The 23,555-nt window shown below is 42.6% G+C and overlaps 1 protein-coding gene across 2 annotated transcripts in view; it reads right to left on the bottom strand.

Annotated features, from left to right (window-relative positions):
- SH3RF3 (SH3 domain containing ring finger 3) overlaps positions 1 to 23,555 on the bottom strand; it is a 250,803-nt gene that overhangs the window by 84,817 nt on the left and 142,431 nt on the right. For both annotated transcript variants that reach the window (XM_074535902.1, XM_074535903.1), the window contains exons 2-3: positions 8,695 to 8,970; positions 1,986 to 2,081 (exon numbers count right to left, since the gene is read on the bottom strand). In XM_074535902.1, coding sequence (XP_074392003.1) covers positions 1,986 to 2,081; positions 8,695 to 8,970 — 372 coding nt within the window. The remainder of the gene's footprint in view (positions 1 to 1,985; positions 2,082 to 8,694; positions 8,971 to 23,555) is intronic.

Genomic DNA, 23,555 nt, shown 5'->3' with positions numbered 1-23,555 from the left:
ACATAATTGTATAACTTGAATACTTGCATAAGCTCATCTCATATTCAGAACAAGGCCTTCATCCACTATGTGGGTGAAATAGGTGTCCAATATTGTAGTCTGGAGGATCACTTCCCTTTGGTTTTACAAACCACTGCACAAATATTATGGCCATGGCACCCAAGCATCTCATTTGAATAGGGTTTTCAAATCTCCAGATTTCAAATTTATACAGATAAAATACATGTGTGTGTATGCACATGAATATACACATATACAATTGAACTTTACCTACTCTGTGTGTGTATCTGGTATGAATGTATATGCATGCAGACCTTGCCACACATGTTCTTGGCCCCTGGTGCTGGCCACCTGGCTGTCTGCATCTCTTTAGAATCTGCAAGCATCACTGTTCTGACCCTGCACAGCGCTACCTCCTGCTCCTCCATGGCCACCCAGGATGTGCTAGTGCTGGAGAACTTCAACAAGTCTTTAGCAAGACTTCTCTGCAGGCTGTTCTTCTGAGGTCATAAGCCCTTCAACCTTCAATAGCAGTAATTATGGAGAACAGATACCTAGGAGTGGGAGAAGGATCAGGATGCTGCACAGTGCATAGGCAGTGCCAGCCTACAGATGAAACTAGAGCTGGGGAAAGGTGCTGAGGTGCAGTGGTGGCTGGCTGTGCAGAGGTCCCCAGTTCACTCCTTCTGCAGCAAAACTCAGGACAGTAACATTGCACTTTCCAGGGACAAGAAAAAGAAGGGGAAAAGGATGAAATCTGGAAGAAACCCAGCTTTCTCATTTAATCACAACAAACTGAACATGTCTCACACATTCAGAATAGAAGAAAACTAGTCATTAACTTATGTGAGGCAGCTGGTTTCCCAATAACAGCTCCTACACATTCTGGTGTTAATATTATTGTTCTTGTCAACTGTGGGAATGCAATGTATATTAATGACGGTTTATTCCAAATTGGTCATTGTCGGAGTTAATAATTAGGTAGTCAGGCACTAATTATCTCTATTTTGTCTCCAATCACTAACTAAGAAAACTGGAGAAGTAATTTCAGAGGCAGGCACCAGAGCCACATAAAGTAAAGCAGGCTCTGCTCTGGCCACAAGAGATTCTTCACTGCAGAGGCACCAGACAATGGCTGCAAGCAGAGTTGGGATGATGCTGCTCTGACTACTGAGTGCAGAGTGGCAACACCCCACAAAAATGCAGATGCATGTGGTGCCCATCTGCTCTTTGCACCCCTGGTTCATCCATGAGGGAGGAAAGCTCCTTGAAGACACTGCCTGGCACCTGGACAATGGAGCTGCACCAGCAGGGTCACCACTGCTGGCTGCAGCCCTGGTCCCAAGCAACATCTGCCTGGAAGGGCACAACCAGCAGCAGGGGCAGCAGTGGGAAGAGGTGGAACCACAGGTGTGCACAGAGGAAGTGAAGTCTCAGCATTTACTCTGAAATAAGAATCCTGTGGAAATTACAACAGGGAAGAGCTCGGGATAAAGATGGGTCTGGCACACATGGAATGAGAGCCCTTGGGCACATGGGTGGAGGTGCCTGAGCCCCTGCTGAGGCAGAGAACACCCTCAGCAGGTGTCCCCTGCTGAGACACAGACCCCTCAGAAGGTCTGTGCATTTAGATCACGGCTCTCCACCAGCCCAAAACTCACATCTCTCCTCAGGTGTGTGGAGGTATCCCAACTACAATCTTCCTCCCCTATTTTGCCTATGCACTTTGGAGATTACACCAAAGGGGAAGCCTTTAAAAGGATTTCATGTAACATATTGTGCTGACCACTTTAAATTTAATTTGGTGTACACCCATAGTACCTTAGCAGACTGCAACAAAAACAATTACCTTTTCAGTAATTCTGTTTTAGTTCATCCTTCTATCCTTCTCATATAATAATATTTGAGATTATCCTACCCTTGTAAGCACAAAGCCCCCACAAGATTTCAAGACCAGCATCCACCATGATGTGTTATAAACTTACCTCAACATAGAGGATAGGGAAAATGCCAATCTTATCACCCAGCATTCCTTCTGCCCAGTTGTCATCCACCCTCCTGATGACTGTCAAAATTTCATCCTAAAACCAGAGATACACAAAACACATAATCAAATATTTTCAGTAAAAGATGCCAATTTTTGGTTACCCAAATGATAGCTTAGAGAGTGAGTACACAGAAGAGGCCACAAGCCAGGTAAAAGTGTTTCCTGAATCCTGGGCTAGCAGCATCCCTGGCCCAGCATCTTTTCCCAGGCATCCCACTCAAAGTGCTCTGAAGCACCCTGCAGAGCAGTGCAGCTCATGCTGGCTGCCAGCAGCTCCAAGGGTCTGAGCACAGCAGGTGGGAACAGGTAACTCCTGGCTTCATTAGGGGAGAGAAGAATGTCTGACCCAAGAGGTCACCTACAAATCACAGGTGAAAACTCCTCAGCATGAAGTTGCCTCTGTGCATCCAAGGGTCTGTTGTGATGCTTGTCTGCTCTGGAACACAAATCAAAGGGAAGCACCAGTACAGCACAGGTAGTCCTAGAAACACTTCCAACAAGGAATAGTACAAGGTGCTCAGCAACAAGCCTACACAGCTAGCACACTGAATGTCAGTTTTTCTTTAAAAAAATATTATAAGGTAAAACTGCAAAGCAAATAAAAAACCAAAGATAACATGTCAAAAAACCAAATTGCATTCACCTGTTGGATCAGCTTCAGTTTAAATACAAGTTCATTTCCTAAAACCAATGGTACTTTGATATTATGTTTAATCTAGGGGACTGTATAAGAATTTCAGGAGATGATGAACAAGTACAAACCAGATTCATATTGCTCAAATTTTCACTTGGTACAGTTCAAAACCCGAATGTACAAGTCATTAGGAAAGCTCAAGTGACTAGAACAAAACTCTGACTTTTTCCAGTTTGAACTACTCAGTTTGCCAATGGATTTCTGCTACCATCCCTTTCTTCTGGGGTCATCATACTAAACCCAGGCTTAAACAAGCACTGCTTTCTACAACAGCTGTGGAAGGCAACCGTCTCAATGGGGCTCTGCCTGGATGCTCAGATCTCCTATGAAAAAAGGAAGGAGTGGGCTGAGAAAAGCTGGGAAGTCAGCTTTTTTCCCTCCTGGCATCCGATCTTTCTCTGCTCTTGCACAGGAATTTACTAAAAAGAAGAAAATTTCTTCCTCCAGAAAGCTGAGACAGAGTTCCCGGCCGATCTCACTTTATTTCCACTGCTCACTCTGTGAAAATGAGAGCTGTGTATGGTCTACCACGCTCCATGTAACAAGATCCTGATGTCAAATGGCCAGGCAAGGGCAGTGGGTTTTTTTGGAAATAATTCTCACATAGAAAAAACTCCCACAAATTCCTGATCCAGGATGTTCAGACCATGGATTTGCCTTGATAGAAAAATGACTAGAACAGAGATGTGATGTGATGTACTTAGTAGTTTTTGAACATGTGCATTTTGAATACATGCACTCTGAAATAGTTTAAATGTTTCCTTTGCATTATTCATCTGAATGATCCATTAGGGGAAAGCTCATAGAAACGGCTACAAACTGAGTCCTTCAGCTATTTATTACAGCTGGAAGGATGCAAAAAGAATTTGTGCATTTAATTTCCTGAAGAAACAGATAGCATTCCCTTCCAAAGTCCTGTCTGCACAGACCATTTTTGATCTGTTTAAAGAACTGACAGTAATACATCTCTGCAAAGCTTCCACACGCTCTTACAAAAGACCGATTAGCATAAATTTAGAATCTAGGTAAAGGGTGTAAACGAGGAAAAGAAACTACTGCATCACTTCAGGGACCTGCTATCAGTGTTCCTACTTTTTATATTTGCTCAGCTATTTCCCTAAAACAGTTTTTTAAAAACACAAAATGTGATGTAGTCTACACTACACACACATACATAATCTTATGTGTGTGCAAGTGCATACACATGGGTATGAATAGAATCATAGATTGTTCAGGTTACAAAGGACCTCTAAGATCATTGAGTCCAACCATTAACCCAGCACTGCATATAAATGTATATATATATTTGCAACTATTTACACATGTAAGAAATTAAGAAAAAAAAATTAAACTGTAAAACCCCAGAAGCTGTTGACCAGATTTTGCTAGAGGCACTGTGCAATCCCATCTCTGGAGCAGGCTGTACAGACACCTGGCAGGAAAGGTTTATCCTGTGTTGACTTTGCTCAAGGATGGGGTGGGGAATGGCTGACCTTTGAAGATCCCTTTCAACTTTACCTTCCGTGGATGTATGAAATCTGGAATCATTTCCATACACTGAACTTCATTTGGCTCAGCCAAGTCTGACTGCTGAACATGGTCCTATATGAGAAATGCATCCTGAGATATGCTGACATTCAAAATTAGTATCATTGTGGGAGGGCAAAGTGCAAATTCTTGAGAATTCCATTACATAATTAGTTTTAAGAAAGGTGTTGAAAATCTTCAGAATTACAGCACATCCCAAAAAATCTTTTGAATTTTTTTTATTACTAGAAAGTTTCTTTGAATTTGCAGCCAATGACATCATTCTCTACAGTGAGCTGGTGAAAGCTTCAGCATGAACTATTTTAGAACCTTATATTAGTTGGATGGCCGTGCTACTTATAAATTCCTAGAAAGGTTCCCAAAAGGATCATGAATAGCAAAACGCCACAGATCTCTTGGCACACCACTTCACTATTTCACATTGACTAAATTGATTTCCAGGCAGCATAAAGGAATCCAAGCCTCAAATCTCATTTCAAAAGCCAATGGTATCCACTGTAGTTTGGACAAAGGTATGTCGCATTCCTTTTATGCCTGTTGCTAGACCCTTTAATTATTTGCTCTCCCCTTCTTGCTTGAGTTTCTCTCTATTCATCAGGGCTGGATCAGCCTTGTGACAGGCATGAGGGACCTGCAGTTCCAGTTTATAATCATTATCAGAAAAGAAGTCAAAGATAAATCACTTAAAAAGCTATCTGATTGACAGAGAAATGAATCCTTTTGCTGAGAAAACAGCACAAAATTGTGTCCAATAACAGTCATGATTCACAGCCTGATTTTTATTCTAGTCATTAATGGCCATTAACGAAGCAATACAGAGCAGCTGTGCCTGCTATTCTGCAGAGATAACTACTCCATCTAGAGCACCGGGGAGATCGCAGCGATGGCACCACGCGCTGCTTGGTGAGTCCAGAGACAGCGCTTGCCAGCTGGCACCAGAATCCTGCCACCAGCTATTGCTGGGATGTTCCCTCTGTGAACAGCAAGTGCTGCTGGAACTGAGTGCTAAGGGGCTGCTCCACAGCCAGGAACAAGTATTGGATGTGATGGTTCTAAGATTGGCACGGCTCTTGTTAGACACCACTGTGGGCTGGGATCAAAAGTGTTGGAAAATGAGGGAAACAGTTGATGTTATTAACAATGTGCTGAGAAATGAAGCATGGTGAACAGTTGATACTGCCTTGACAGGTTTGAGACTCATCTACCAGCATTGCTCAGCCTTCTGATGGCCATGTGAAGATGCATGCAAAGGGTGGTTGAACACCAAAACAAATGTGTGGGCTGAAACTGGACTCAGTGTAAGTCTGGAGCAACTAATTCAGATTTGCACTGCTACACCTGAGAGCAGAATCCTCCTGCATGTGGTTTGTGCCAGCGTTCACAGCACAGAGAAGGATAGATAGAGAGATAGCAGGATCCCATGTCCATACTGTGGTACCACATTAGGAGAGATTAGACAGCTGAGCCAGTAAGTATATCCCAACCAAGAGCATGCAATTAGGCCACAGCATAGTCCCAACCACACTAGAGAGCATCAGGAGTACAACTTCTGAAACTACTGTCATTAAATTGGTGCACAGCTGGCACAATGCTGGAACCAGTTGTTACATAGAAAAAAATAACTGCCTGGTTTGGCTAATCACTGCCAAAGACTGAGGGAAAACATATTAAACAGGAAATTTGGGTAAGTTCTATCATCTTACAGACAGCAAAGAGGAGAGAACAGAGGTGAGACCCTATGTCTGTACGTATGGCTTCTCTGGGAAGAGGACTTGAAAGAGCAGTCCAAATGGTGCAAAAGAATGTGGGAGCTTTGTTTTTTGTGCTGGATACTCAAGACAGAATTTTCTCTTCCCCTCCTGAATTTATTCTTACACATAAAAATTATTACATTTACATCTTTGGCCTTTTATTTGGAGAGTGTTGTATCCTCAGGAGATGAAAATAGGTAAATGGCAGAAGCACCCTGCAGCACTCCTCATGAGGATCTGTGTAAAGCAGACTTCATTTCCTTGCAATACACATCTGGAACAATGAAACATTTTCATTTTGAAAAATGTAACAAAACAAATTAGTAAGAGGAAACACCAAATATCCTCCCTTTGTTTTCTTTTACTGTACCAGTAGATATTCTGAGTGCATAGTAACAAGGGGGATGGGAAAAAGCAAAACCCAGCAAAAGAACAACAAAACAAAATGATACAGAATATCCCCATGTTTGAGTTTACTTCTTGTAACTTCTCCTTAGAGGACAACTCTTCTTTATTTTATGTTTATAAGTAAAATCCAATCACAAGTGTCTGGTAGCCTGAAATGAATTGCAGTACACAAATAGGTTATATTAGTTTGTGTAAGTGTTATGCCAATGTAACCCCTCTGCCAGAGGAAGGAACAAATAGTGTAAATGAAACTAGTCCAGCATCTTCAGATGCAAACTGAGACATTCAATGATGCATATTGCTCAAAATGACAAATCCCATCTCCAGCCCTGCAGTGCTCAGGACTCTGTGCAGAGGAACTGACTGCATCAGCAGATGATCTATAATCTGGGCTAAACAGGAACCTTCGTCAGCACAGGTGACAGCTAAAATTAGCATTGAGACAACTGATGAAAACATGATGGTGAAGTCCCAAGATGAAAAATAGATTATTCACTGTCAGGGAGAACAATAGGCAGGACATAAAAACTGTTACAAGGTGACAGTGTGTGTAGTGGAAGGAGCTGAAGAAGAAAATAGCAGTAGAAGAGAAACCAAACCCCCTTGGGGAAAACACAGTCATCAGGGATAAAAGGATGCCGACAGTAACACGAGGGGTGAAAACCAGGAAAATTGAGAGATTGAGAGTAGAGCTCTACAGCAGGAAGAAATGCTCCATGTGAGAATGACATTGGACAGCCAAGAAAATGAGAACTATCACTATAAAAAGGCAGTTATTGTAAAGGAGGTTTTCTAATATATGGCACCAAATATATCAAATAGAAAAGTGTCTAGGAAAGGACCTGCTGTAACAAAAAAGACCACAACTGCCTGGCTTACCTATTAAATTTCTTAAGACTGAGCAAGCAAGGAATACTTTAAGCAGAGAAGGAAGACTGCAGCTCAGAGAAGTCACCAGTGTACCTCTGGGCAGGCAGCGAGAAAAACAATACACCAGAAAATATATATTTACTGATAAGGTCTCAGAGGTAACTTCTGGCTAACTTCTGTTAGTGCAGGGCTGTTACTCCTCACTAAGCAGCCCACTTTCTCACAGAGATTCATGGCTCCAGGGAGGCTGGCTAGTCGCAGGGTTTGCAGTGTTTGCAATCAAACACTTCACTTGCTATGGAACAAAAGTGCTTACAAATCCTTTGTTAAATAAATATGAGAAAGTATACAGTCTAGGAAATTGCATTCTGCTGAGAAACACTGCATGAGTGAAAAAGATGTTACATTCGGTGAGAAAATTACATGCTGCAAATAATTCATTCAGCTATAATAAGTAGCTTCAAAAGAGGAGGTCAGTAAAATCCTGGTGAAGGATATTTTTATCGTCTATTTCATATTCATTTTCAGCATAACTGTTATTACTTTATGTGATACTATAACAGCCACAGACAGCTGAAATAAAGCAGAAAATGACAATGAACAAGTTCTCCATGGCATTCACTGCCATAAATTAACAATAGGGGATAGGCTTTATTTTACTATGGGTTTCTTGATATCCATGAAACCCATCTAAGGTCAACACAAATTGCTAGGGAGGGGAGTGGGAGGCGAAAAGCAGGTGTGGAGGTGGGGGTGAAAGGGAAAACATGACATTTTAAATCTAAAGGAAATTACAATATCTCCGTTTTCTCGCATTCCACCAGGAATTTATTAAACATTTTGGTTTTTAAAAACCACCAAAGACCATTTTTTAAATGTCTGCTTTTTACTGTCTTTATGTTCTTAAAATAGGAAATACTATTATGATGATAGTGTATTTCAACTGCTAATTGGTACATGGTATGATGCAATACACATTTTCAAGCTGAATGCAATTTTAAAACACTGGAACATCTGATTCAATAAGAAACATTAAAAGACACATTTCCATTAGAGTTTTTTTTTCTGAAATTTGAGTAATTCTTGGGGAACATTTCAATGCAAATGAAATGCGTGCTTTTTAGAGGGAAAAATATCCTCAGAAAGCGTGCAGCCAGTTCTGCTTGTTGAGCTTCATTAGCTTTACACCAGCCTTGCTATTCATGGCACAATCTCACTGAGTCCAGGGCAGGCCAGGGAAGCCAGGAAGACAGGGAAGGTGTCCCACCAGTCCCAGCAGCCCTGTGCTTGTGGCTCAGCTGCCAGCACCACATGTGCCCCATCACTCCCTACCTAAGCAGACTGCTGAACATTTTAGAAAAACCTCATTCCCCTACCTTGGTGAAGGTCAGGCAATCCTTGTCTTGATCTTTATCCTTTATTTCAAAGTCGTAAAGTGCTTTGCCCTGAGGTGGAGCCTGTGGGAGGGGCTTGATGCACTGGATGTAGCTGGCGGGGAAGAAGCCGTGGTTGCCATTGAGCTCCCCGTGGTACCAGTTCTCGTCCACCTTGCGCCGCAGGATGATGATGTCCCCCTTGTTAAACTTGAGGTCACCAGGCTCCTTTCCCTCATATGTGTACAGGGCTTTGCCATAGGGAAGCTGAGAAACACTCTGGGGAAACAAAACAAACGGCTTTAAGCAATCTCCAGCCAGCACCAATATCATTCCTAGAGTCACTGTTTAGCTGGAAGCAAACTGAGCAGCCATGGTCATTTACCAAATGACCTCAATGACTGCAGCAGACTGCGCCATAATGCCGTACTCTGGATCCCAGGAAAACTAGGATGCAGGTGATGACAAGCCTGAGAAGGTAGGTGTGTTACATCAGAGCAGGCACTGTCCATCTCACGTAGCTCAGCTGCAGTACCTCTTACACCACCAAGCAGCATTGCTTAATTTGCAAAATATCCTATGTAAGCAGAACTATATGTTTAAACAACTAAACTTGGACATGTCTAAAGGCAAAATATTAGACATGCTGACCTTCAGAGTTGCTTTGGTTTCTGAAGCTCAGAAGAGAGACAAAACAATACATGCTTGATGATTCACAGGGTTATAAAAGCTGGCAAATTGGTAATTTTTCATTGCATTTGTTTGAGCATTTCCAAACATTTTTGAGTTTGAAGCCTTTTGTTTAGCTTTTGATTATGTAACCAAATACTCTTATTTCTTTCAAAATCCCTAAGTCTCATGCTACTCACTGAGGGCTACTGTAAACAGTTGTAATATTCTTTGTTGGCTATGAATTAATGTCCTTGTGGAAAAGTGGAATAGGCAGAATGCCCCAAATCTTTCTTTTAGAACTAAAAAGAGCTCTGAAGCTTTCACTGTCATTAAAAAAATTAAACAAACATACTAAAAAATCAGGGCCTATGAGAAAAAAAAGCCTAAGAAGTTCATTGTTTGGTATGATAAAAGAGTGAAACCTATTTGATGGAAGCCACTTGAGTGTGAAGAATTCTTCCCAGAGTTCGTTTTGTCCCAGTGAAAGGTAGATTATCTCACCCAGGCTGAGACTGCATGAACAATGTTTTGGTGGAAGTACTGGTTTATGCAGTCCTCCCCATCTACTTGCTCCTCTTCTTGCTGAGTCCCACAGAGCAGGGGGTAACTGTGTTGGACACAGCCTCCTGCTGCTTTGGACCTGTCCCAGTTCTTTAACCCATACTGGAGTGCAAAAGGTGTATTGCTGTATTATCCTATACCATTTTTCATTTTATTCAATTTGAACTAAGAGTCAGCTTGCAAATATATAGCAGCACATAACACAAGGGATGTTAGAGGGGTCCTTAAAAATCAACCTTCTGTAAGAAGGTTTTTGGGTTTTTTGGTTTTGTTCAGAGTTGTATTTACAAAAATGACACGGTTTTCTTTGCATACACATGCCTTTGAGTAGTCTGTTCCCTGCTGTGCATCATGCTTGTCAATGGGGTGTCCTATAGGGACAATGAAAAGGTAAAGCTATATTTAATAAAACACCCTGGTATTCACCCAGGTGTTTCTAATGCCTGTACTTCTGGATGACATTCCTGTGCCTAAAATAACACTCAGATGCTTTCCCCAGAGGATACGTGGAGTGGCCTGACAGAAACACTGCACTTCCAGAAAATGAGATGCTGGGATGACTTTTCATGGTATTTGTTAAAACCACAAGCAGAGGCATTTTTCAATTCCGATGGGTGCATTAAACGGACCTGCTCTGGTGGGGTGGGTTTAATGCTCTTCCACCTGCATCTTTCGGCAGGAGGAGGAGAAGCAGAGCCCTGCCTGCCCTGCCTGCACTGCCTGCACTGCCTGCACTGCCTCCGCTGCTCCTGGGCGCCAGATGGCCACTGCGGCAGGCACACACCATCAACAGATCAAAGAGCAACTTTCTTCAATGCACCTTCACACACAGGCGTTAACTTACTCATTTTTATTAGGAAAGGCTTTGGTAGCTGTGCAGGTCTTGGAATGTTGTGTGACCACACTGAAGGAGACAGGCAAACAGGCACAGCTCTTCAGAGCAAGATTCATGTTGTCTGGAGGGGGATTTAATTTCTTTCAGATGTGTCCCCAGTTCTAACTTTTCTCATTAGCAATTTGCAGTTCCTCTGCAAATCCTCTGTATTCTTCTGGATTTTGCTGTATCTGAATGGGGCTACCCACTTAAAGACCAGTTGTTCTGGAAGCTCCTTCAAACATAACTAAAAAAGCATATAATCAACAGCCAGCTAACAAAGCATCAAACAGTCTCTGCCAAATCAGTGGCAGCATCCTACTGATATTTTTCTCTCTACCAGGATGGTTATTTCCCTTGAAAGCAAAGTGTTGCCCCCCTACACAGCATTTTAAAGATTAAGCATACAATACCATCAAACTCTTTAGGTAAGGCATAGATTGCATTACTCATTTGAAACTAGGAAAAAAACCCCACACTAAGCTGAAAGACTGCAGAGCCTTGTAGTAATTTAGAAATAAAAGAACCATTACTTTAATTCATGCTGGGAGAAGACAATTTATCAAAGGAAAAGTAAGACTTCTGCCAGGTGCACACTGCTGATCCAGAAACATGCCTGGCAAACACGCTCTGTATCACTCACCCTAGATGGGACTTTCCTGTTCCCAAAATCTTTGTAGCAATTCAAGGTCAGATCACTTCCTTTACTCTTTAGCCACTTTCTCTTCCCAAGCCTCATTTTACTGTGTAAAAAGGCAACACAGTAGCCCCCAGTGCTACAGAAAACAAAGGGGATTTTACTTTATTGCACACTTCATCAATGAAATTCTTATGCAATACCTGTTGGGCTTTTATTGATAATTAATTGGTCTGGCTAGAAGATGATTCAGGTCCCTGTTTTTAACTTCACCTAATGTAAATGAAGACTTTTAAGAAAAACAAATCAACTGCCAGATGTAAATTTGAAATCTGGCATTGTTTTATTTGGAGACCCTAATGTGGGAATTTGTGGTTTAGGTGCTTGTGTTCCTCTTCTCTTTCATGGGCTTATCTGTGGGCCATCTAGGAGCTTCCTACACAGAGAAGATCTGGGCAACTGACAGTGGGAAGGACTTCCAAAATCACCTGTTCCAATTATCAGTTACTTCCAAAAACAAGCTGCTCCAATTGTTCAGAATTTCTAATTCTGAATCACACCTTTTCAACTAAAAACTCTGTAGAGGCATTTTTTAAGGTGAGCATGTTATTTAGTGGAAAAGATACCCACTGACATTGAGACATTTCCCAGCCTTTCTGTAAGGCTCTATGTTCCCATTTTGATTTGAGTGTCCCATGTAAACCTTGCATTTACTGTGGCCCAGGTACCAGTGTCCTCTAATCCTTTTCAAATAAAGCTACTTGCTCTGTTCTAAAGCTTTAAGTATCTGCTCAAATCAACCAAAGAGAAAAATTTAGTATCACAATTACAATTAAAAAACTCAAACAAAACAAAACACAAAAAACCCAAAGTACCCCCAAACAACAAACCAACCAACCAACCAGCCAACCAACCCTAAACACTTAAGATAAACTCTTGAAGCTCCTTTGATTATATATTCTGGCCAAAAGATCTAGCTTTCAGTGGACCTTTCATGGTCACATTATATTAATGGTTCCTAAGAAGGCTATTTTTGGAAGTTTCCTTTATTATTCCTATTTTTGGTTAATTCATAAGTGAGAAGCAGATCAGATTCAGAAATTTCCTCTGAGCTACATCTGAAAGGAGGGAGCATGAAGCATCTTTTAGGAATAGAATACAAACAATCTCTGCTGCTGTTTGCTAGTTGTAATGCGGTTCTTAGAAATCTTCCTCTGATCTTGATTATCTTCCTCACTGACAATCTTTGTGCAGACAATTGTGGCCTATCCACTCCCTCTTCTTCACTTGACTTTCCCAACTCAAAGGAAAAGAGGTTGGCCAGGACTGATATCTGACTGACATTCAAACTCCCAAAGCCCTGCTGGTGAGCATGGCCTTCCCATTTTATGTTCAAAACCTCAGCTCATGCCCTGTCCTATTTCACCTCAGGTCTTTGTTCCATGCAGCAGCATTTCAGTCAGAAATCATCACCTTCAGAATGTCCATGTGGTCTTTCCTACAAAACCTTCTAATCTAAACCAGGATATAAAGTATCATCCCACAGATCAGACTTAAGCAAAGCAGAGACAGGCAAGGTTCAGTGAGACAAAGCACATAGAGGTGTTCCTCCAGCAACAGCAGGAGGCTCACACTTTCCTCTTGCTCCCTGCTTCAGCAGAGCAAAACCTCCTTACCCTTCCTGTGCCCATTCCATGCAGGAGCATTGCCACAGCAAGAGCTGGTGGACAACACTGAGCCTCTGCACTGCTCCCTTGGCACGCACTTCATCCCCTGCTCCACCACCAAAGTCCCTGCTCATCCATGGGGCTCCATCCTGGCATTGCCTGCCTCACTGTGTCCATGGAGAGGAGCTCCCTTTCCAAGCCTGGCCCCAGCAGCATCGTGCTGCTCCTCTGCCCTCTGGCCACTCAGCCTCTCTATGGCCACTCCTGCATCCAGGCACCAGTGTGGTGGCAGCCTGGCTGTCCCGTGAGGAGCTCAGCAGAGGCCACCACCCCAGTGCCTTCCCCCAAGTCAGCTCCTGACCTGTGCTCCACCGTGAGGAACCCCTGCCACCAACCCCCTCCCCAGCTGCCATGAAATCTGGTCAGGCTCAACACAGGTGGCTGCAAAATTAAACAGCCTCGACATCTGAGTGCATCAAGGAGTTGATTTGCCTGCTGGTTTATTGTGAGGCTAACTGGCTCTTGGCTATGATGTGTATTAAATTTCAAAACTTTGTGTGGGTGTGTATAGAAATAAAAAAAATTAAGAAAGGAAGAAAGGAAGGGATGAAGTCACAGTCAATGGCAACAGCCAGTTTCTTTTTCCTGCCACTAAATCCATGCTGGCACGATGCTGAATACTGCCAAAGGTTTCTTTTCTATTTCAGCAATCAATACTGACGTGAAAGCCTGAAGCGTTAATATGCTGAAAATCCCCCTTGCAGAAGACTCAATGATATGTTGGCAACTCAATCATTCTGCATTTGTGTTTCAGCAATGTCAAATAGCAGCAGTTAAGCAGAAACCTGCTGGCAAATTGACAAATAACAGCCATGAAGCAATTAACTGGCAAAGCTGGAGCATTCTTCATTATGTATCCTGAAGAACAAAAGGAATGGGAAAAAACCCAAACATGCTTGCTTCCAATAAATTCTCCCAGTAGAAAGCTTAGTAGAATGCGAGCTGCCCAGATAGAGTAGGTCTTCAGTTTTCAAAAGTTACAGAAAATAAACTCTTTCCCAATGTGCACAAAAGCAACGCAGGCTCCAACAGGGGTCAGAGCCCGCCAACTTCTGCATGCAGGACTTGGTGGAGGTCACTACTTCAAAAAAATGTCTAATGCTTGCCCAAAGTGCTATGAAGGTGCCTATAAAACAAGAAATCAAAAATAAAATAAATAGGGCAAGGCATCCAGCTACTAAACCCAGACAGAAATGCTATGATCCAACCCTTCTCTCAAGCTAAGTTTGTGTTTAGATCCTTGAAAGCCAAGAAATCTCTTGAGGCTCCAGCTACAACTCCTCTCCACAACAGCAAAGCAGAAGATTGTTTTTCTGCAGTGTGGAAGCGTTGTTAATGCTAAAGAGTAATTTCTCTTGCCCAAGCTCTTGCCTTGTGCAGCTCAAACTGTGCAAAAACCTCAACCTCACTGCTTCAAGGAGTTCCCTTGCACACGGAAATCCCCCACAAGAGGCAGGTGTGATTCTGCCTGCCCCATGGGGCAGCAGCATCACCTGACCCCTACGTCAGGGGGTGAAAGAATCAAAGAATTGGAGAAATGCAAAAGGTGGAGGAGTATTTAACTCCTCTCTCCCTTTGCTCCATGAGTCTTGATCATCATCTGTGCTAGGGGTGAAGCAGGAAGCAGGAGGGGATAAAGCCAAACAACCTCAGAACACACTGCTGGAACAGCCTGATAGGAACACTGCTAGGGACAATATTTTTTTTTTTTTAAAGTCTGTCATAAGTCACTTCAGCAAAACACACTGGCATGTTGCTTGTTGCAGTCCTTCAAAATTCTCCATGATTTCTCTCCATACCACCCATACTCCAATTATATTTCTGAAGAGTCTGTTCCTCTGCATGAATGTATATACATTTATCTCTTTCATCAAGCACTATCAAGTGTAAACATCCAAAGTAAATTCAAAGTCGATAAAGAAGAAAGGGAAAAAGTAATGAAAAGTAATTAAAAGTATGCACATCCCAGTGGTAAAATACAGTTAAACACAAGCTATTACTATAAAGCACAAATAATAATTAAAACACATACTGCTAATTTTTTGCTCCATTACTCTGAAGCATCACACATTACTCTGAATTTCCCAGGCTACACAAGCAAAGATTCAGCAGTGACAGTTTGGACTGAATTTGTTTTCCAACTGGTAGGAAACTCCCCACAAGCAGGCTGGGTAGCACTTCAGCATATGGTTTCCTGACACCCATAAGAGCTCAGCAGAAATCTCAGCAGCTGTGCTGGAGAGGACAAGGGCTGCGTGATGGAGCACCCACCAGCAGGGCTGCTGAGGAGGAGATGGGCTACTCCACTCCCTACAACTACCCTATTACTGGGATCTTGGCATCCAAAACTCCCATTCAAATCAGCTGAGAGCAATGTAAAGCATGAGCCTGCTCGGATCCCTTTAGGACACACAAGTGAAGGCAGTCTGGCACAATGAGCAGCTCCATTGTGGTGGCAGTGACAGCCGTGTCAGCCGGACTTGGCAGGGCAGCAGGGACTGTGCACTGCCTGCTTGCTCCTCAGCGCCCTGCCCACCGTGCTCCCCCTCAGGTTAACACCTTTCCAGAGTGACACCTTTCACCTAAACTAAAACACGTGTCTCAGTCAGCCCTAGGAAGGAGAGAGCACTTGCACATGCAGCAAGCTGAAGAAACAAGGGGTCAAGGCAAACTTTAGCCAGTGCAGTTAAACCAAAAAATGTATACTCCCACCAGATCTGTGACCTGCAGAGTTTTTAGTGGCTTTTGTCCTCAAGAGGAACTTTCAGGGTGACAGATCATGAATCATCATCACATCTCACAGCAAAAACTCTCAAAAGGGCTTTGTCTTCTGTGTAAGATGGTTTGTCTTATGTGCAGTGATTCAGAAGTACAGGTCACCTGTCTGACATATCTCAACAGTGACACTGCAGCATTTGCTTTCACAGAAAGCTGATTACAGGAAAATTAATCAAAGAGGATCTAAATTCTCACAAAGAAGCAAAGACAAACCCCACTTATAAGCTGTTAGTCAGCTCTGCATGACAGATCAGTGAAAGCCTGAAAAGTCACACTTTGCATGTACAACTTTTTTGAAATCAACTTTAAGAAAAAAAGTATTTGAGATGACAATAGAAACAACCCCATGGAGAAGGAAAACTGAATGTAATAATTTATATACTCTGGAAAGTGACATGTTTATTGATAGTGCCATATAGGTATTAAATAACCACAATAAAAATAAAAGTTCTTAACTAAAGCTTTACTGTTTTATTTGACAAAATGGTTACCTAATATTTAGGCCCTGACCCTCGCTGATGGTGCTGCAGGTAGGCTGCAGTCCTTGTGACACCTGAAGACACACGCAGACAATGCATGGCTCCCACCTGGAGTAGAAGGGAAAATGCTTTTCCAAAACTAAAAGGTCTGGGAATGTCTCTACACATTTGCAAGAGGTAGCCTTTATACATGGAGGGGAAGTGTCCAAACAGATTAGGAGCCTATCTGCCATTTCCAGAAATGACTTCTGCAATTAGCATGAAGATACCAGGGGAATTGCTCAACAGACGGAGCATGAAGGCAGGCAGGTACAGCATCATTCTGGCACATCACCATTGCTCTCCAATGAACAGGGAACAACAGTGCTCACCACCCCAGAACAGCACAGGATGGTGTTCTCCACTTCATCAATGGGCCAATGGAGCACAAATTCATCTTCCAAGAGAACAGTGTCTGGCAAAGTTATTTTGTAGTTTATCTGGCAAACAGGCACAACTTGCATTTCACCTTATAAGGTCCATATTTGTACACAGCAAGATTAAAGAATGTTTCAAAGTTTCTCCTAGCAAATGCAGCTGATGCATGCAGCACAACTGAGAAAAAAAACCAGCAGGCATTCCACTGCACAGCTTTTCACATAGATCTGTCTGGGATTCTCCACGTTATCAATATTAGATCTGAGTTAGTTTTACAGTCCAGTGCCATTTCTCTTAGAAAGATTCACAAGTTGAATGGAAGAGTGCATCTGACCTCATAATTGCAGCTTATAGCTTCATGTCCTCTGCACAGCTCACATCGCTTCAGCCCCTCACTCACTATCTATCAATATTTACACATTCAAAGATCTCTGTTTCTCAGTAACCCATTGTTTAAGTGAAGTATTGTAAAACTACATGCTCTCCTATTAAACAACATGTAGTATTCAGGGTCAGGTTGGATTTCCAGCAGTGAGTTCACAGCTATGGCTGCTCTGAGAATTAGAATTAGTGGGTAACACCAGGCAGCTGTTTAACCATGTCAGTGCAAAGTCCCTCCAGTTCTGCAAAACCCCAATGTTTCCAAACTCTCTGCTCTTTAATAAGTGATACAGAGAACACACTGCTGGAATTGCAGGTCAGCTTCTGGTTTCAGTTGAACCACTTTAATTCCATTGACCTTGATGAAGTGGTGTGGGTGTATAGAAAATTCCTACCTGGTATAAAGCTTTACCTTACAAGTAATCTTCTGTGAAACAAAGCTGAACACCTGGCAGTCTCTACCAAGGAGAATATTTAGTGATGGGCTGGCCATAGCCTTCACAAAAGCTAGGTATGTTCTAAGAATCTGTCCTTCACTTTTCAGGCAGAAAACATTCACTGGATCCTAAGGACCAAATATGACCCTGATAATCCTGTGCAGGGATCTCAGTGAAAGGATTGTCTGCTGTGCACAGACACTTCGGGGCAGAAGCTGGTCTACAAAACATCCCAACCAATAGCTGACACAACTTCTAACCCAAGAATGCAGTGTGGCTTCCTGAGAAACCATCAGACAAAATATGCCTCAGCTGACTGCCTCACAAGGGCAAGAGGCATCAAACACTTCCTGAGCTTCAGGAACTGGCCGTGGGTTAACACGGAAAAAACAACAAATAACAGAAGAAAAAAATTTCCAGTGCAACTCTACTAAGCAAACTGACAGTCATGTGCTATTTGAGCAGCTCAAAGAGGAAAGACAGCACAGTTGGCTACATTTAGCCTGCCAGAGCCACCAATAGAGACAAATCAAATAGGAGCTCCCTTGAAGCTGCAGAGAAACACAAAAAACCCTCCTTATATTCAAGGCACTACAACATTATATCTTTAAGGTTGCCTTGTGTTCTCAATTCAAAGTGTCTTAAAACCTTTAAATAAACATGAAATCTCTCATTGATTGCTCCCCAGATGACACCACTTTGGTCAGAACCATGACCCAGTTTTCCCAGCCCCCTGACAGAAACAGTCCTTGCTTGCTTTTTAATAAAAGAGATGAGTTAAAAGTCAGTTCCCTGTGCAATTTGAGAGCCTGAAGTTTTTTCAGGCTTCTTCACTTCCTCAATGGCAGCATTTACAGCTCTGGAATTTTCCACAATTCCTTATGCTGTAGGTCACAGCAAGACAAAGAAGAACACTTTGGGGAAAATACAAGAAGTATTGCATAAAAAGCCCCTAACATGGATCTCTGCTGTAACTGCTTCATTTGATCTTTCCTGGTGGAAGCTGACGAAGCACGGGATAGCTTACATTTTCCAGCAGTGCCTTTGTAACTCTGCTAGCCAGCCCAATACCTCTGGTTTACTTTCCAGCCTTTCCATATCTTTCTTTTTGACTCTTTCCCTTGTGACTCAAGTGTTTCCTAAGCAGAAACCCTCTCCCACCCCAGAAAGGACTTTATGGTCCAGTCCTGCTCCAACTCATTGGAGCTGGGTTTCCTCTGACAGAGACCAGGCAGGTCCCAGCTCAGAGGTCCTACTCCCAGACCCCACTTTTTTGGCACCTTTCTATTGCAATTTTTTCCCTCTCAGCTGGACCACAGGGAGGGGAGAGGGGTAAGGAAGGGCCTGGAGATGAAGCTGCCCCAAAAATGGAGTGGGCAGCTGTTATTTACCATCTGGCAAAGCTCCCAGAGCTCAACAGAGGGAGCCCCACTCCGGTGAATCTTGCCGGGATTGCTACCTATAGAGAAGAGACTTCATTATTTCTTTTTTTTTCTTTCTTTTTTTTTTTTTAATAAATAAATTCTCACCAGGAAAATCTTTGTCCTCTCTTTCTTCCTCCCTTCCCACAAATGTTAACTTAAAGGTTACACAAAAGCTTCTTCCATAATTTCAACCACTAAGAATCAAGAAAACTGGCGCCTGAAACACTTTGGCAGCCTCAGCTCACAGGCTGGAGCACCCAAAGAAAACAATCGAGAAAAATTTAAAAATTAAGGATTTTTTAAAATTGGCTTTCTGAGGTGACACAGTTGGGGATTACTCCTCCATATGGACACCTGCATTTACTGAGGAGCTGAGGAATCTCTGAGGCAGTCAGAGTATTGCACAGCCTGAAGGCTGAAACAGGGATGGTTTTTTACAGGGGATTGAGCAGGGTCACTGCCAGGGTTTCCAAGGAGTATGGGAGAGGCAGTGTAAGATAAAAGACCATTTTGGTCCTCGATATGGGAATGGAATGAAAAGTGCCCACACAAAGAACCTGCCTGTGGTGTCAGGGTGGCCTGTAAACTGAAATAGATAAACGGATGAAGGATGAGAAGCCAGTCTTGATTTTTAAATCTGATGAAGGGGAGGATCTGAAATTCCTGTTTAAACCCCAGCTTTGCAAAAAATCAGATTTGATTTACTTATGCAGTTTTTACTTTTGCTTTATGATAAATAAATGTGGTGCCTAGAAAGCACCTATTTCTGTTGTATCTTTTTCACTGCATGTGACCACAGAGCAGATTCCTGTGCTATAAAACTGAAAATATATCCTCTGCTTTCCACTTGTCCAAAGTTTTCATAAGACAGCTTTAAAAAATGTACTCTAAGAGAACTTTCTGAGGTGGTATTCACAGTTTCATAAATACTGTATTACCTGAACTGTGCCTTCCCTGAACTGACAGGGCGTTTGATAAATGCACCGTGGACTGCATACACAGTGGAGCTAAAGAACATGTTTCCTTGGTAGCTCAGTTGTAAACTTCAATAGGTGGATAAATTCCCATGTCACTAGAGAATATTTACAACTGAACCTTATTTATCAGCAGCGTGCCCTTACCAACAGCCCACACAAATCCTGTTATACAAAAATGGCTGTGGCTCTTTTCTCATAGTTAAATGAAAATCACAGAGGTTTCTTTTGCACCAGGACAGGTTTTATAGCCAGTGAGAAGAAACTGCATTAGGAGATGCTAATGTTGAAATATTCTTGGCTCAAAATGTTAGTGTGAGAGGAGCTAGCTCATCCACATCTGCACTGTGTGAGCAGCCTCCTTGTCCCCTTGCTGTTGGAGAACTTCTCAAGTGAGAGCCCTTTGGGAGTGTCCATTCTCTCTTTGTCTGAAGAAACGTACATGATGACCAACTGCCAGGAATTTAGAGAGATTATTTCCCCTCTGTTTGCTGTGATTAGCAATATGAAAATATCCAGTAAAAATGAAAAATCTGTGCTTTTTAAATCACAGCATTTCAGCCCTGTTTATCAGAAGTATCACCATGGCTGTTATTCTCCCTCAAAGTGGAGGAGAATTCTTATTTTTCAGAATCCCTGCCCACTCCTTGGTGGGACTGCAGGCTCCCTGACATCCCCCAGCCTGCCTCCACTTTGTTCTCCTACCCAGATCCCGTGCCCTGAAATGATTCATTAGCTGCAATTTCCTGACACTCGCTTTCTCCATGCAGATGATTAGGAGCTGCTTTCAGGGCTCAGTCCTGCTGGCAGCACAGGCTGGCACCTCCCTGCAGGTCAGCCAGCTGACTGCCAGGAGGGCTTTCATCAGCTCTGACTCTGACGTGTGCTGGGCACACTGGGCAGGGGTGCCCACTGTGCTGAAGAGGTCAGAGAGCAGCCTGTGCTCCAGAGCTGCCAGTCCTCATCTCCTCTGGGCTGGAAAAGGCTCCTCCACTGCTGTGCTGGGCTCCCATTAGGAACAGTTCAGCTCCTGCCCTGCGTGCAGCAAACCCCTGTGCAGTTTGATGTTCGGGAGCAATAGCAGTTGGAGCAGACAAGGAAAACATCAAGGCAGATACAAGGCTTCATAATGCAAATCATGCTTTTATATCATTCTCCCAAATCCCCTTTGGGGAGAGGAAAGTTGATTATCTACAGAATATGGGTCAAATTTATGCCTTAAGGATCTTTCAGTGCTTTGGCTGCTTGCTGACATAGTACGGGGCTCCTCGCTGCCTTTTCAGGTTAATGCTTTCAAAGTGCTGTCCCTGGGCATCATCATCATAATCATCATCATCCTCAATTTCATAATATCACTAAAAAATTAATTTCCTGCACCCACTCCCAGGAGTTTCTCTCATGCTGAACTTAATTGATGCTTCCTCCTGCACTCTGAGGAATGATTAAAATGAATGCTGCACATGTTAGGAAGCACCTTGGATTTCAAACTCTGCATGGTTTCTAATTAAAGAGACACACACAGGATGCTTGTGCTACATTTCACTCCTCTCTAAGGCTATTATTATTACATACATTTCAGCAGTAGTCAAAAGAGTCTCCTCTACCTCACATAATAGGATCCTGATTTAGACTGGATAATCACCACTCGTTGATCTGGGTGAAAAATGTCTTTAGGAAAGGGAAAAGAAAAGGCTTGTGCTGTAACCAGCCCTCTGGCAGAGAGATTGATATTAATGACAGAAGTGTTTGAATTTCTGGCTAACCTAGAGCATATAGTATCCAATGTTAAGCACTGGCTAATGAAGAACAATAAATAAAAAAGAAAAACCAGCTAGAAAACCCCCATTACAATCAGGGGTGCCTGATGTTCAGAGATTTTGGAGGAAAAAGGCACAGGCACATGAGTGTCAGTACTATTCCCACAATTCCCTACCTACCTTCTCCCTCCCAGTTTTCTGGTGTCCCTTTGTCTTAGTGATATGTGCTTGATTCCTGGACAAAACTGCTTGACTTCAGGTACAATTTTTGAGATGTTGGTGACCTTTACCTACCTCAGGAAATCTCAGGACCCAAATGCCAGGGGGGAAACAACCAGTGGTGAAATCTAGCCACACTTAGACATCTGTATCATCAGCACCAGCACTTGACATCAACAGGGCCGCAAACAAAGCTAATACCCCCAATTTTCTGTGAGAAGATATGGGGCTCAGAGGGGAAAATATTTCACATAGGTGTGTTATTAATACAAAGTCAGCTCATAAACCCTATCTTGCCAAGCTGTGCAGTCATTTTGAAAACTGCAGCCACACCTTGCTAGATGGAATGACCTTACTATTTTCCAAGGCCAGGTTCTGCCTTTGCTTACATGAATGTAAATAAATCAAGTGCTCTCCCACTGCTCATAATGACAGTATTCCTGATTGTCACTGTTGTGGCAGCACACTCCAATTCTGTGGCAAATGACACCAGGGGAAATGCCATGATAGCAATCCTATGCTGCACTGCATGCATGTTTTACCACCAAGTAATACTTAAAATATGGGATCCATTTGCTTTTCCAATGTCTTGTGAAATGCTACAGGTCATAAATAATTCAAACCAATAATAACAGGATGTCTGGGTGTTTCTTTTTCAGGTTTAAGAAGGTAACTGTCTAACTTGGTGAAATAAACTGCTTTTACTGAAACAGTTTTCTCTGCTGATAAGGAAATGATTTCCAATTAGACACTCTGCATATTAGCAATAGAAACAGACTTAACAAACTTAACAACAAAGCAAATTAGTGCAGTGTATACATTTTTATTACTTATTCATCTCTGTATGGTTTAAAATCCCTTCAGAACAGAATTGAACCCCTGTGACTCTACCTTAGGTTAATGCTACAATCACAGGGACATTGCATGAAACAGGCTTCTTCTCTATCCATGTTATAAAACTGAAAAGTATTTTGCTTTTCAAAGATAGGTTATAGACACAACTTTGGGAAAGGATTAGGGTATATATCACAAAAGGAAGAAGATACTTTGGCCCCTGAGAGGGGCAGAAATAGGACATACAACACTTCCCTAGCAGCTAAACCAGCACCCCAGCTTTACCTCTCCCCTCCTTCAGCTAGCACCTCAGGCTCCCAGCCTGCCCTAACTCTTCTCACTGGAATCAGGCCCCTATTTCAGGACAGTGACTCTGGTATGGAAGTGAGACATCTGCAAAACACAGGTGAAGTATGGAGTTCAGTGTTGCTGGGAAAAAATATAAAGATACTCTGAAAAAGACTACATCTTGTACTTCCATGACATCAAAACCATTTCAGCTTTGTTTCTCTGCTCATTATGCTTAATTATTCCATCATTCTGCCTTTAAAAAGCTATTCATAGTTATGTGTGCCATATGACCTCAGCACATCTCAAGTCCAAGGGTCTGCAAGTGCATTTTGTGAAATAGCAGTGACTGCTCTGTGGTCAAGTCATCTCTCTCTGAACTGCTGGAGCAAGCTGCAACTCCCT

This window comes from Zonotrichia albicollis, chromosome 2 (genome assembly GCF_047830755.1).
Source record: "Zonotrichia albicollis isolate bZonAlb1 chromosome 2, bZonAlb1.hap1, whole genome shotgun sequence".
Taxonomy (NCBI): domain Eukaryota; kingdom Metazoa; phylum Chordata; class Aves; order Passeriformes; family Passerellidae; genus Zonotrichia; species Zonotrichia albicollis.
The sequence above is the reverse complement of the archived record's forward strand: the minus strand, read 5'-3'. Positions and strand labels throughout refer to the sequence as shown.